The sequence below is a fragment of the Hydra vulgaris genome, chromosome 06, assembly GCF_038396675.1.
Source record: "Hydra vulgaris chromosome 06, alternate assembly HydraT2T_AEP".
In the NCBI taxonomy this organism is placed as follows: domain Eukaryota; kingdom Metazoa; phylum Cnidaria; class Hydrozoa; order Anthoathecata; family Hydridae; genus Hydra; species Hydra vulgaris.
The window spans coordinates 39704215-39717750 of NC_088925.1; the positions used below are offsets into that span (position 1 = coordinate 39704215).

Here is a 13536-nt window from a genome sequence, read left to right on the forward strand (position 1 = left end):
CAATACGCTATCCAGTTATTATTTTGATATCAGTGAAGAATGACAAGAGAGTTAAGCTATTTGTTTTGATGCAAGAAAGGAAACGTAACAAATGTATAATAAATTTAGTAATTCACATTTGTTTAATAAATACACCCATTAGTACAATAAATAAAACAGCACATTTTTTTTAATTAAAAGTTTTTCTATATATGCTCTCCAAAAACAAAAATGTTTTAAAAATAAAAATAAAAAAACCAATGAAAGATTTATATCCAAACTATAAATAAAATTATAATTATAAACAAGAAACAAAATTTATAATAAGTATTCTTTGAAATCAACATTATTAATCTGTTTATTTAAACTAAAAATATTCTGTAACATAAGATTTTTCACTACTTATAACTTCTTAAGTTTAAAGCTTGCATCTTTCCTGTAAAGTTCAGTGTTAGGATCATCTTTGTGAAGTTTTAAAGTATAATCTTGATGTCTAAGAAAAAAACCAGGATAGTTCGTGGACTCGAACGATACATAGCCAAGGTAATACTTATCTTCACGAATAATAAAAGAAGCATCGTTTTTGAAAAGTTCAGAACTACTTTCAATTGGATGCAGATGAAGAATAGAGTTCTGATGACGTAGGTACATTTTACTGTTTTTAGCTGATTGAAACGAGACTGCGTCAGCCTGCCCATTCAGAGCTAAAAAAATTAAAACCATTAAATTTTAAAAAATCATCGAACAGAACAAACTTGTTATTAAAATTAAATGTTAAAATTCAAGAATTTTGTTAAAACGTTATTTACCTTTAACAATCCGATAACCCTCATTGCTATTTAATATTATTGCTGCAGTTTTATCGTCTCTGATACCAATTTGATACTGAGGATAGTTGTAAGATTCAAATGAATATATATTGCTGACTAAATCTACAATACACAACAGTTTAAAATTTATTTTAAAATCTAAAAAATGTTCTTACTTTAATACTTTTGCAACTATTAGAAATTTGCTAAAATAAAATAAAACTTCCATTAAAATGAACCTCTTTTATTATAAAACTTAATTTACAATAAACCACCATTACAATAAACCTCCATTACCATAAACATTACATTAAACCCTTTATTACCCCTTAATAAATCCTTTAGATGCCATTCTTTAGATGCAGCCAACTCAACAAACTTTCATAGTTATTTTGGATATTTTTAGAGATACAAATAAAAACATGATAAATTCTAATACCTTCAAAAAATAAACCATTAAATATTTGATTTACAATAATTACTCTTTTGTTATAAATATGGTATTAATATTAAATATCTCTAATAAGTATAGTTTAGATAATGTATATGAAAAAACCTTTAGATTACTTTTAAATTATAACAAGCTTTAAATAGTAAAAATTTTAATTTTAATTTCAAAATATGAAACTAATTAAATAATACTTAAGAATTAAAGCTAAAGAAAACGCTATACTTGTGTACATCCGTATGAACAAAAGAATCAGGTAAAAGATTCCAGAAAAATAAAAACCCAGAGAGAAAAATCTTTTTTTATACAACATTATCGTTTACTTATTTTTGGTAATAAACAACTCATAAAAAATATTACAAACTCCCTAATACTGAGAGAGATATCCCAATATGCAGAATGGCCAACTATTAAAATATAAGCAAATCAACCGTTGTTTAAAAAAAAAACACTGTACCAAGTGTATATGTAATTAACTGTTTATCTTTTAATATATAGATGCCAAAATGCCAATGGATTCAAAGTTTAAAAATTACAATGGTTATAAAAAAAATTAAAAACTGAATATCTTAATTGATCCAAACTTTTTCTTTTTTGCAAATTTTTCAAAAAAGTGTGGCCATTACTCATATGAAACTGATCATAGTTGCTATTTTATCTAAATATTTTCACTCATATGCTATTATTCCCGTATAAATGTACCACATTCTTGATAAAAAAAATTTCTTATAAGGATTTTAAATTGCTTATACTTACTGCTTGAAAAAAAACACCAGTTGACATTTGGTATAGAGCTATCAAAGCAGCAACTTCGCTTGTTGCATTCACTTTCTGATATTCCAGGCCAGCCACAGTCTGTTCGTTCATTTGGAGAAATCATTTTACACGAGCTCTCAATTTCATTATTCATTACGTCTAAACAAAGATAAAAAGTAATGTATTTCTGAAAACAAACAACACACTGCTACTTTTAAAGATTATAGAACTCAAAATGATAAATTTACTGAATCACTCCCACAGATACACACATACACATAAAGTGCTAAAAGTGGATTATTCAAGCAGTCAAATTGCAATTTTAAAATACAGCATGAAATTAATTTAATATATTTAAAATAATTTTTAATATATAAATCATTTAATATATAAACTTTTGCAAAAAAATTCCAAGACCATTTTTCTATAATGTAGTTTAAAGGTTTTTTTTTTAATTATTAGTAATTAAATAAGTTTTTAATGAAACTAATTATAAGTTTATACTTTATTATATTAAAGTAATACTTCAAAGCTGTAAAAGTAAAATAAAATTTCTGTAGTATAGGATATAAAAAATTCATAATACACAATACAGTGACATAAAACTACATGAGCCTATTTACTGAAATTCTTATTCTTTCATTTACTTAATTAAAGATTACTAATGCTGATTTTCAGAAAAATGACAGTGTCAGAACGTAAACTTGAATGCTTAGATTTTTTGATCATAAACCAGGCCACCCTAACTGAACATTGCAACCAATATTAGATACATTGAATAATGAATTTTGTGGGTGTCAAGTTTTTTCCGTTTTTTTTTTATTCCTTTCATTATATATCTGCCAATGTTGATTAAAATTGAAAATAAGGATTAAAATTGATAGAAAAAACAAAGCTTTTCTAACTACGAAAATGACTGAAAAAAAAAATCCTGCATGTATCTCATTGGTATTTCATTGGTATCTCATCCATTAACAACAATAACATTTAAAATCAATATGAAAAAAAGGATATATCTCATTCTTTAACAGCAATAACATGTTACAGGAAATGTTAAATGTTTTTTTCTTTTACAATAAATAAAATATTTAGCATAGAAGTGCATTAAAGTAAGTAGTTCAGAAAGCTTGAGACCAATTTGGACCAAAGCTTCCTGTTGCTGAGAAAAGAAATATTGTTTGCAAGATTGGCAATTTAATAATCGTAAAAATGTCTATCAAAAAGGGACTCATAGAGGATCAGATCAACAACTTAAGAAAAATGACTTTATAGTGTCATGTAATCTTCTATTTGATATTGGTCACTATGATGTCATGGTCTTAACTAAAATTTTGTATTTTTGCAGATCATAGCTAAGAGAGGTGATCCACAAAATTTCTAAATTATTCTGAGATATGTATCAGAACAATTTATATGCCAGCATAATCTAGTCAACATCTAAGCAAGCCAACTTCAGTGCTTCAGATATTACTATATCAAATCTCACACCTGCATTGGATCAGAAAAATGTAAGCTATTTGAATGCTGCATATATCCAAACTGCACAGTACAGTATGGAGTTGAAGACACATCTAACTTACATTTATCTGCCAGTAGCATTTGTATGAGCAAAATGAAGAACTGTTTTCATCAAGTGTAAAAGTTAAATTTTCTGTTGATGACTATTAATTATTCATGTAAATGGAAACCTTCTTCAAGCCATCTTTGGTGGACAAGAGGAAGAAGATCAAGTTGCCAGGCAAGAGGATCAGAAGAAGATTATCTAGTTGTTTCAGGAAAAAAGTAGAAATCTTCTCTCTATAACTTGCTCAAACTTCGTTGTACAGGTATCTACCATCAGGGGCGCACAGAGGGTGGGGATCTGGGTTACTTTCCCCCAGGCATCACGTTTATGGAACATCAAAAACTATCAGTTTGCCAAATAAAAAATTGAAAATATCTAATAAAATAAATTAAAACTGTTTACTTTGATACCTTCATCCAGCAGTTTACAGAAAGATTTCAAGCTCTGAAACAGCAATGTAGATTATTTTCCTTTATTTGGTCTAAGCCTGACATCTATTCGGACTTAACAAACAGTCAAGAATCTAAAGTTAAAGATCTCGTACTTCTGTATCCAAATAATCTTAGTGAAGGCAAGTTTATTGATGAATTGATGAGTGAAAAACTAGTCCAAAAATGTCAGAGTGCAAAGAAATCTGTGAGGGCACTAAGTGTAGTGAGTGAATGTGCAGAGCAACCATTGCTTTTGCTACAACCTTTATCTCTGCTCTCACAAAACACACCAAAAAAAATAGTTTTTTATTTTAAACTATTAAAAGCCATCACAAGCACTTTCTAAGCTCTAAAAAGCATAGACTAAGTAGAGATTCTGCAAACAAATCAGACTAGAACAATTCAGACTAGAAACCAAGTAATTACAAATTTGACAATTGAAAAGACAATAGCAGTTATCTGTGCATTTTTCTAAAATCTTATTTTGTGTATTTACTATCAAAAATTTAAAGAAAATTGCACAAAACTTTTTAATATTTTGACCAAGTTTAGATTAAAACATAATTCTAATTAGTTTTGTTTATTTTTTTATAGTTAAAATTTTTAACCATCAAAAACTAGCTAGACTTTTAACCGTGCCAAAAAGAAAAAACGAAATCATGATTATTTTAAATGATAAATTATAATAAATATCAATAAATAAGATAAATAATATTTTAAACTAATATGTTACCATCATTCTGATTCAAAATATAAAAATTCCTAATAGAACCATCTTGAACTGGATACCATGGATCAGACGCATAGACTTTAACATCTTCAAAACTTCTAGCATCATTATTTTTTTCAGTAAACACAACTTCTCCATTTAGTTTTATAGTATATATGTATGTGTTTCCTTCAAGATGTTGTCTTATTTCAACATTTGTCCATTGCTTAAGAGCAAGTGGTGCAGTATCAAAATATCGATTAACATTTCCATTAATTGGAGCTGCAATATGAAGACCTCCATTACCACTATGATGAAACCACACTCCTGGTACTCTATCCCCATACCTTGACACATCTGAACCAATTGTAAAATGAATAACATTTCTCCATCCAACATCAAATGAGTTTGGTTTAACATCAAATGAAACAAAAAATTCTTTATCAATCTTGGGAATAACAGCTAACAAACTCCCTTTCACTATTGGTCTTTCAATATATGAAATTATCTCTATAAATTGACAAATACAATACAGAATAAACTACTTCTTAATTAATAATTTTTGATATCTTTTTAATTTTTAATGGCTATTATTAATAGGCAAATAATAAACTAAAAAAGTAAAAATATTGAATAATATATTGAAAAATACCTCTTCTTAAAATGTTTGAATTTTGTGAAAATAATAAATCTAAACAAAAAAAAAAGTTAAGAAATATACATTTTGATATTTATCATTTAAAGTTGATAACAGTAATATAAAACATAACACCAGAGGGTAATAAAGCAACTTAAAATTACAATTGAGTTTTGAAATAAAAATTTACCTGGTAAATTTACAGGTAAATTTTATTTTTAAAAAACTTACTGATAAATTTACAGGTAAATATTATTTTTAAAACTGATAAATTTTGAAACTTTTAGGAAATTGTGTAAAACATCAGTGATCATCTAAAAGATGAAATTTCAATTGTACAAAAATGTATATTTACAGTAAAGTTTTACCTTTGCCACACTTCTAGTCATAAATGCCATAACTTTATTTTTTTTTTTTAATTAACGCAACTTTTTTTTTAATTTAAACTATTTTATCAACCTATTTCTTTTAAATCAGGTATACTTATACTTTAAATCAGTTTTATTTATATTTTAAATTAGGTATGTTTATGTTTTAAATATGGTACATTTGTATTTTGAATAACCTATATTTATGTTTTAAATCAGATATTTTTGTTTTAGATTCTGTCAAATAAAAACTAGAGCAACTGGTTTTTAAATATAACAAATATATATATCATATATTTTATGTATAACATGTATTTACTATATGTTTTGATAAATATAATTATCAAAACATATGATATATAAGTTTAGAAACAAAACATATTTGATATTCATGAAACATTAGGCTCACATCAATTGAATCTGAAACATTAAGCACACATCAACTGAATCTGAAACATTAGGCACACATCAACTGAATCTGAAACATTAGGCACACATCAACTGAATCTGAAACATTAAGTACATATCAAATGAGCCCGTTTCATCAAAAAAATTTCAAAAATTCTTAAATGATAAAAAAAAATTTATTTGTCAGAAAATATATGCTGGAAACAAACTTGTTTTCTTATTTGGTGACTTTACCAAGCAGATCACTCTGCAACAATCCCCTACAATAGTTGATATTATTTTTCTAACTAATTACTTATGAAATTCTTCAGGAAATTTGACAACTTCAATTTTGTATTCCTAATTTTAACAAACTATTTGTATTGCAATGTCACAAATTATATTTCAAATATTTTGAAACCTTTAATATAAAAAAACTTTATAAAAAAATTACCAGGATGATATATAAAGAATAGTGATACTAACTTATGTTTCCAAATATTTATTACTGAAAATGTTTATTACTGAAAATGTTTATCACTGAAACTGTTTATTAGTGAATGCCCCACTCAAAAAGACTTATTTTTGAAATCAAAAGATTGGGAGTTTGAAATGTTGATTTAAAATATGGATTACAAAAATAATCATGAAAATTCAAATAAGAAAACTTTTCCAAAAATAAAAGCTGAAAGAACTTCTACTATAAATGGTAATAAAAATAATGTATAATATATGGTAATAATAAATGGTAATAACATTTATTAAACTTTGTAAAATACGTGTAAAATATTTTCGTAAAACTCAGAAATTAATAATCTAATAAATAATTTTAAAAATTCTAATAAATAGTAATGTAATAAATGTCAAAACTTAGATAGCCCCCAATTGTTTATAAATTAATGAAACATTTATAAGTGAAATATATATTGATATTCTTTCCTTTTTTTTAATGTTGTTTATAAAACTTAATCAAATATTTATTTGTTTCAAGCATTCAAATTTACATTGTCTACTCTTATCTCCAAAAAATATTCATGAAGTTTCACCTTTTAAATCTAAAATGAAATCAAGACGATTATTAGGTCCAAACAGCATTCCCACAAAAGTTCTTATATATTTCCCACAAATATTCTTATATATTTTAACAAAGAATTTTCAAATATTTTTTCTATATATTTTTAAGCCACTAGTTTGCTATTCCTCTTTTTGTTTTTTTGTTTTCGGCTCAAAAATTAATACTTACCATCTTCCACATCAAACTTACCATCTTCCACATCAAACTTTTTCACAGTAAGTAAAATAATACATTTGTACTCATAATATATATGAAATGAAAAACTTGGTGTACCATCTCATATAACTTAGAAATATAGTAAGTACAGCATTTTCTATGTTTTTTTACAACATTTAAAGATCTGAGAAATTATAGAAACCAGTATATCAATCTAGATTGATTTTTAAGTATTTTTCTGTTTTTAAATTTAGAACTTATTATTTTGTATATAAAACTAAATAGCACATAAAACTTGCATATAAACCTTAATAGCACATAAAGATTTTATTATACTTTATAAAATTACACAGTAAAATTACAGAGTAAAATAAAATTACACAGTATGAGGAATTTAAATATATAATAAAAAATGAGGAAATTTAAGTATATAATAAGAAATATTATAATACACAAACAACAATAATGTTACGACAAGGAATTTAATTTTAAAATAATGTTACCGTTGTTCTGATTTAAAACATAAAAATCCCTAATAGAACCATCTTGAACTGGATACCATGAATCAGACGCATAGACTTTAACATCTTCAAAACTTCTAGCGTCATTATTTTTTTCAGTAAACACAACTTCTCCATTTAGTTTTATAGTATAAATGTATGTATTTCCTTCAAGATGTTGTCTTATTTCAACATTTGTCCATTGCTTAAGAGCAATTGGTGCGGTGTCAAAATATCGGTTAACATTACCATTGATTGGAGCTGCAATATGAAGACCTCCATTACCACTATGATGAAACCACACTCCTGGTACTCTATCCCCATATCTTGATACATCTGAGCCAATAGTAAAGTGAATAACACTTTTCCATCCGACATTAAATGAGTTTGGTTTTACATCAAACGAAACAATGAACTCTTTATCAAGCTTGGGAATAACAGCTAATAAATTTCCTTTCACTAATGGGGTTTCGATATATGAAATTTGCTCTATAAAATGTAAAAATGTATATATAAAATAGACTACTTAGTTAATGGCTATTGTTTTTAGGCAAATAATGAATTTTTTAATATTAAAAAAAAAAAATTGAATAATTTATGAGAAATTACCTTTTTTTAAAATGTGTGAGTTTTGCGAAAGTAATAAATCTAAATATTGAATTAATAATTTTACAGTAGATAAGAGTTAAACAAAAAATATAATATAAAAACACTAAAATATAATATAAAAAATAGTATAATAGAACCAAAATAGAACTTTAAAAAATTAATAAAACTTTCTAAAAAACTATTTTTCAAAATACATAATATTCTGGGAGCCAGAAGTAAAAATTTAAAAGCTGTTTTTACTACAACTTATTTGTTTTTACAAAGATTTGTCAAAGATCTAGAATCATATATAAGTTAAACGAAACAAGAAAATACTATAATAATAAATTAAAATTACTAACATGAAAAAATTTTACAAAAGATTTGTAAGCTTCCACTTACTTCAACTAAGTGTTATGAGTTGATTATTTCAAAAAAATTGAGTAGTGAAATTGAGCTTCTATTTAAATAATTCAACCAAAATAAATAAATTGAAACAAGTTCGAAAGAAAAAAGTTTTCCTTGTATAAATGTATGTATGAATGTATGTATATATTTATGTACGTATGTATTTATATCAATCAATCAATCAATCAAGTTTATTGACAAGCTTAAGGCCCAATATAATAAATATACAATGGGTAAAATAAAGTGGATAAGAATAAAACAAAGACTAGCCCACTTGAATATAAACAAAACCCAATAAAAAATAAATAAAATAAAGATAAATAGATCTCACTATTCTGCAGCAGTAACAGTAAGGAGTATTGTTGCTTGCAAATAACAACATTAAGTGACTGGGCACCATGTTTCACAAATAATTCACTAGCACTGTTCCATGGTGGCTTGTTTAATATCAAGCAAAGTGCATTATTATATGCAACAAATAGGCAATGGAATGAGTCTTTTCTCAATAGATACCACAACTGACATCCATAGATTGGGCTGGAAAAGGCATTAAATAACATGATCTTTGTTTGTATTTGTGTAGAGCTGAACTTTCTACGGATGAGGTTAGCTTTAGCATACATAGAGCGCACGTGTTTTAAAATATCATTGTCATCCTGCATATCGTTTGAGATCAAGCGACCCAGGTATTTATATTGACTAGTGTATGTGAGAACCATGCCAGATAATGTGAAACAAAGGCTATTTATAAGGAGTTTATATATTTCAAAAAATATTATTTGAGACTTAATATTGTTATAAACTATATCATGTTTCACAGCATAAATGGAGCATAAGTCAAGTAAGATCTAGAGACCTTTGGCTGAGGGTGCACACAGGACAATTTCATCAGCATAAAGAAGATGGTTAACAAGAGAAGGACCCAACAGCCTATGGTAGCAACAGCCTATGGTAGTTTTATTGAGTAAAACACTAAGATTGTTAATATATATATTAAATAGAAGAGGAGACAGTACACCTCCTTGTCGGACTCCATTACTGATATTAAATGTTTTGGATAATATTCTACCCCAAAGGATCTGAGCTGTTTGACCAACATACCAGACAATGAGTAAGCGTAAGGTTACACCAGAGATAATTTTAGATAGTTTCGTAAATAGTGTATTAAAGCAAACTCTATCAAAGACTTCACTAATGTCAATAAATGCCACATGTATATTTGAGCCATGTGATAGGTAAAAATTTAAGATATCTTTTAAAATAAGAACTGGCATAAAAGTGCTATGGTTTTTCTTAAATCCAAATTGGTTGGGAGTCCAAGTGAAACTTTCATTAATGCGTGAGACAAAATATGTCCCAAAATCTAGGAGAAAATTGTCACCAAAGCAATTGGGCGATAATTAGCAGAATCGAAGATGTCACCATTCTTATCTTTAACCACAGGAGAAATAACAGAGTGTGAAGCACCAATAGGTATATATCCATGGCAAAGCATGGAGGAAAAATACAAAGACAAAATATTAAAGTAATTTGGGCTGGCATAGAGATAATACTCCAACTGAAGTCCAAAATGGTCAGCTGCTTTACCACAGGACATATGATTTATGATTGGACTTCATCAGGAGTAACAAGATAGCCATCATCTTTAAGAACAATGTTTAACTATAAAGTTATCATTTATATTGCATGTTGGCTTGATTGAGTTGAACAAGGTGGAATAGTTATTATACCACATGCGGCATACATTATCAGGACCTGAAGCAGAGTCAATAGAAGGTGGAAGACTACATTTATTGCTGCGAATACAAATCATGATAGACCAGAAACTGGTATAGTTCTTATCTGCTAAACTTTTTGCCAGCTTTTCTGCTTTTATAGTATCTTCTTTTTTTTTGCAGAAACGAATGACATATTTATATAAGGCTCTTGAATTTTCAAAAAGATTGAAGATTGAGCCAAATTTTGGTTTATTATAGCTACACCATAAACAGAACGCATCTTTAGCAGCCTTATGAGCATCTTTTACATAATCTGTCCAACCTGTTATAGGCTGTTTTTTATTTAAACTTGATTTAGAATAATTAAGACACTGAGATGAAAATTGAGTTAGACATTCATTTAGGATATTGTACAGGTAGTTAATCTGCTTAACATGCTCATGTGAGTTACAATGTACATTACTGCAGTTAATTACTTCAATTGATTGATTTGATTGATATATATATAAATATATATATATATATATATATAAATATATATATATATATATATAAATATATGTATATATATATATATATAAATAAATATATATATATATATATATATACATATATATATATATATATATATATATATATATATATATATATATATATATATATATATATATATATACATATATATATATATATATATATATATATATATATATATATATATATATATATATATATATATATATATATATATATATATATATATATATATATATATATATATATATATATATATAGATTGGTTTTGAATTACAATTAACAAAATGCCACTATCATTTCATTAATTAAAAATTTTAGCAAACATTTTCTTAAATATAACTTCAAATGGACTTTGATGTAATTTTACAGTGTTATACAGGGTGTTAGCCAGGATATATTTTTACCACATTTTTACAATATTGGCAATATTTATTGGTATTTTTCTACAAAATAATGAGAACTTTTATTGAAATTGTCCTACTACTTCCGCAAAAAAAAAGGTCATCAAATATTTGGAATTTTAAACTGATTGGGAAATCTGTAGTATATATGGTGCTATTTGGCTGGCTATAACCCTGTCATATTATATGATGCAGTAATTTATGATTTCATGTGATATACTGAAGCTTATGTTTCATTTAATGAGTATAGAACTGGATATTATTAAAGTTTTGAATAATATCCAGTTCTATATTTGCCATAAATGTCCTTTGGCCAGATAATAGAAATGTTTTTTTTCAAAGCAGACTTTCTATCAGTAGAAAAAACTACTGATATTAATTTCATTGAAACAAACTTTGTTGCTGATAGATGTGACATGGCTATTACTTCTATACACTTGCTTCTACAAGTCATTTATTTGATTTTACCAGCATAATGTCCACTTCTCTCACCATTTTAACCACTTCTACAAGTGTTGCTAATACATACCATTGCAAAATCTCCAAGGTTTATTATTCCAATACCAAAGCAGTTATTGCAAAGAAGACTATCAAGGAAAAGAGGAAAAACTACAATTCTGACCTCCTCTCCATAGGAAGTCTTGCTACAAGACAACCTGAGTAAGTTTGAGCCAAATGCATCAAATAAAAGAAAAAAAAGGCTCAAAGAGACAATTAAAAAAGGTTATACTCCAAAAAAAAGAACATATTGAAGTAGATGGAAAAAAAAAAGGTTATACTTTAAAAAAAAAAAAAAAAATATTGAAGTAGATACTTAAGTAGAAAAAATACTGCATCTAAAAAGAGGAAAACAACAAAAAGTCAGGAAAGATACTTCCTGTCTATACTTCCAAGAAAAAAGTCAGGAAAGATACTTCCTGTCTATACTTCCAAAAAAAATACTCAACTAGCATTGAAATTTGGGTTTTTGTAGTGATTGCAATAGCTTGGTACATCACTTTGTTGTTGGCACATTGCTGATTTAGTAAAAGTAAAAAGATAAAAAGCCAAGATTAACTAGTAAAGATTGAATAAAGTTATCGAAGTAACAATAACAACTTATGTTATTGTTACATTCTATACTCCTAGTTGCCCCTAGAATTTGGTAAAATATAATTTATACTTTTTAAATAAATATATTTTTTTTTTAAAGATTTTTAAATGTTAAATAATTTTTTGAATTTAATGGTAGTCTTTTTCATTTGTAAAATTGTAGTATTTTTTATGTATTGTATTTTGTCATCTAAATAAAAAAATTATTTTGTTTTTAATTATTTTTGCCAGTTTTTTGATGACTTTCCCATAATACCAAAGTTTTTTTAATGACTTTCCCATTATACCAAAGTTTTTTGATGTTTTTCCCACTATACCAAAGTTTCAACATAGAGGTACTACACTTTATATCTAAACTTTGAATATTGCGCCTAATTAAATACAACTAACAATATATAGCTATAGGAACTTAATTTCAAAAAAAATGTTACCATTGTTCTGATTTAAAACATAAAAATCCCTAATAGAACCATCTTGAACTGCATACCACGGATCAGACGCATACACTTTAACATCTTCAAAACTTCTAGCATCATTATTTTTTTCAGTAAACACAACTTCTCCATTTAGTTTTATAGTATAAATGTATGTATTTCCTTCAAGATGTTGTCTTATTTCAACATTTGTCCATTGCTTAAGAGCAAGTGGAGCAGTATCAAAATATCGATTAACATTTCCATTAATTGGAGCTGCAATATGAAGACCTCCATTACCACTATGATGAAACCACACTCCTGGCACTCTATCCCCATATCTTGACACATCTGAACCAATAGTAAAATGAATAACACTTTTCCAACCGACATTAAATGAGTTTGGTTTAACATCAAATGAAACAATAAATTCTTTATCAAGTTTAGGAATAACAGCTATCAAATTTCCTTTCACTAATAGAGTTTCGATATTCAAAAGTTGCTCTATAAAATGTAAAAGCATAATATAGAATAGACTACTTCTAAATGACATGTTTTTA

At 26.5% G+C, this 13536-nt stretch overlaps 1 protein-coding gene across 3 annotated transcripts in view; it reads right to left on the minus strand.

Moving 5' to 3' along the window:
• Positions 1-296: 296 nt before the first annotated feature.
• Positions 297-13536, minus strand: part of LOC100198704 (uncharacterized) — a 41879-nt gene continuing 28639 nt past the window's right edge. For 2 of the 3 annotated variants that reach the window (XM_065800110.1, XM_065800111.1), the window contains 8 exons: positions 12995-13480; positions 8429-8467; positions 7823-8308; positions 5349-5387; positions 4721-5206; positions 1993-2151; positions 789-911; positions 297-683 (listed from right to left, as the gene is read on the minus strand). In XM_065800110.1, coding sequence (XP_065656182.1) covers positions 382-683; positions 789-911; positions 1993-2151; positions 4721-5206; positions 5349-5387; positions 7823-8308; positions 8429-8467; positions 12995-13480 — 2120 coding nt within the window. In that variant the 3' untranslated portion in view covers positions 297-381. The remainder of the gene's footprint in view (positions 684-788; positions 912-1992; positions 2152-4720; positions 5207-5348; positions 5388-7822; positions 8309-8428; positions 8468-12994; positions 13481-13536) is intronic. The other variant, XM_065800112.1, reaches the window with a different exon arrangement.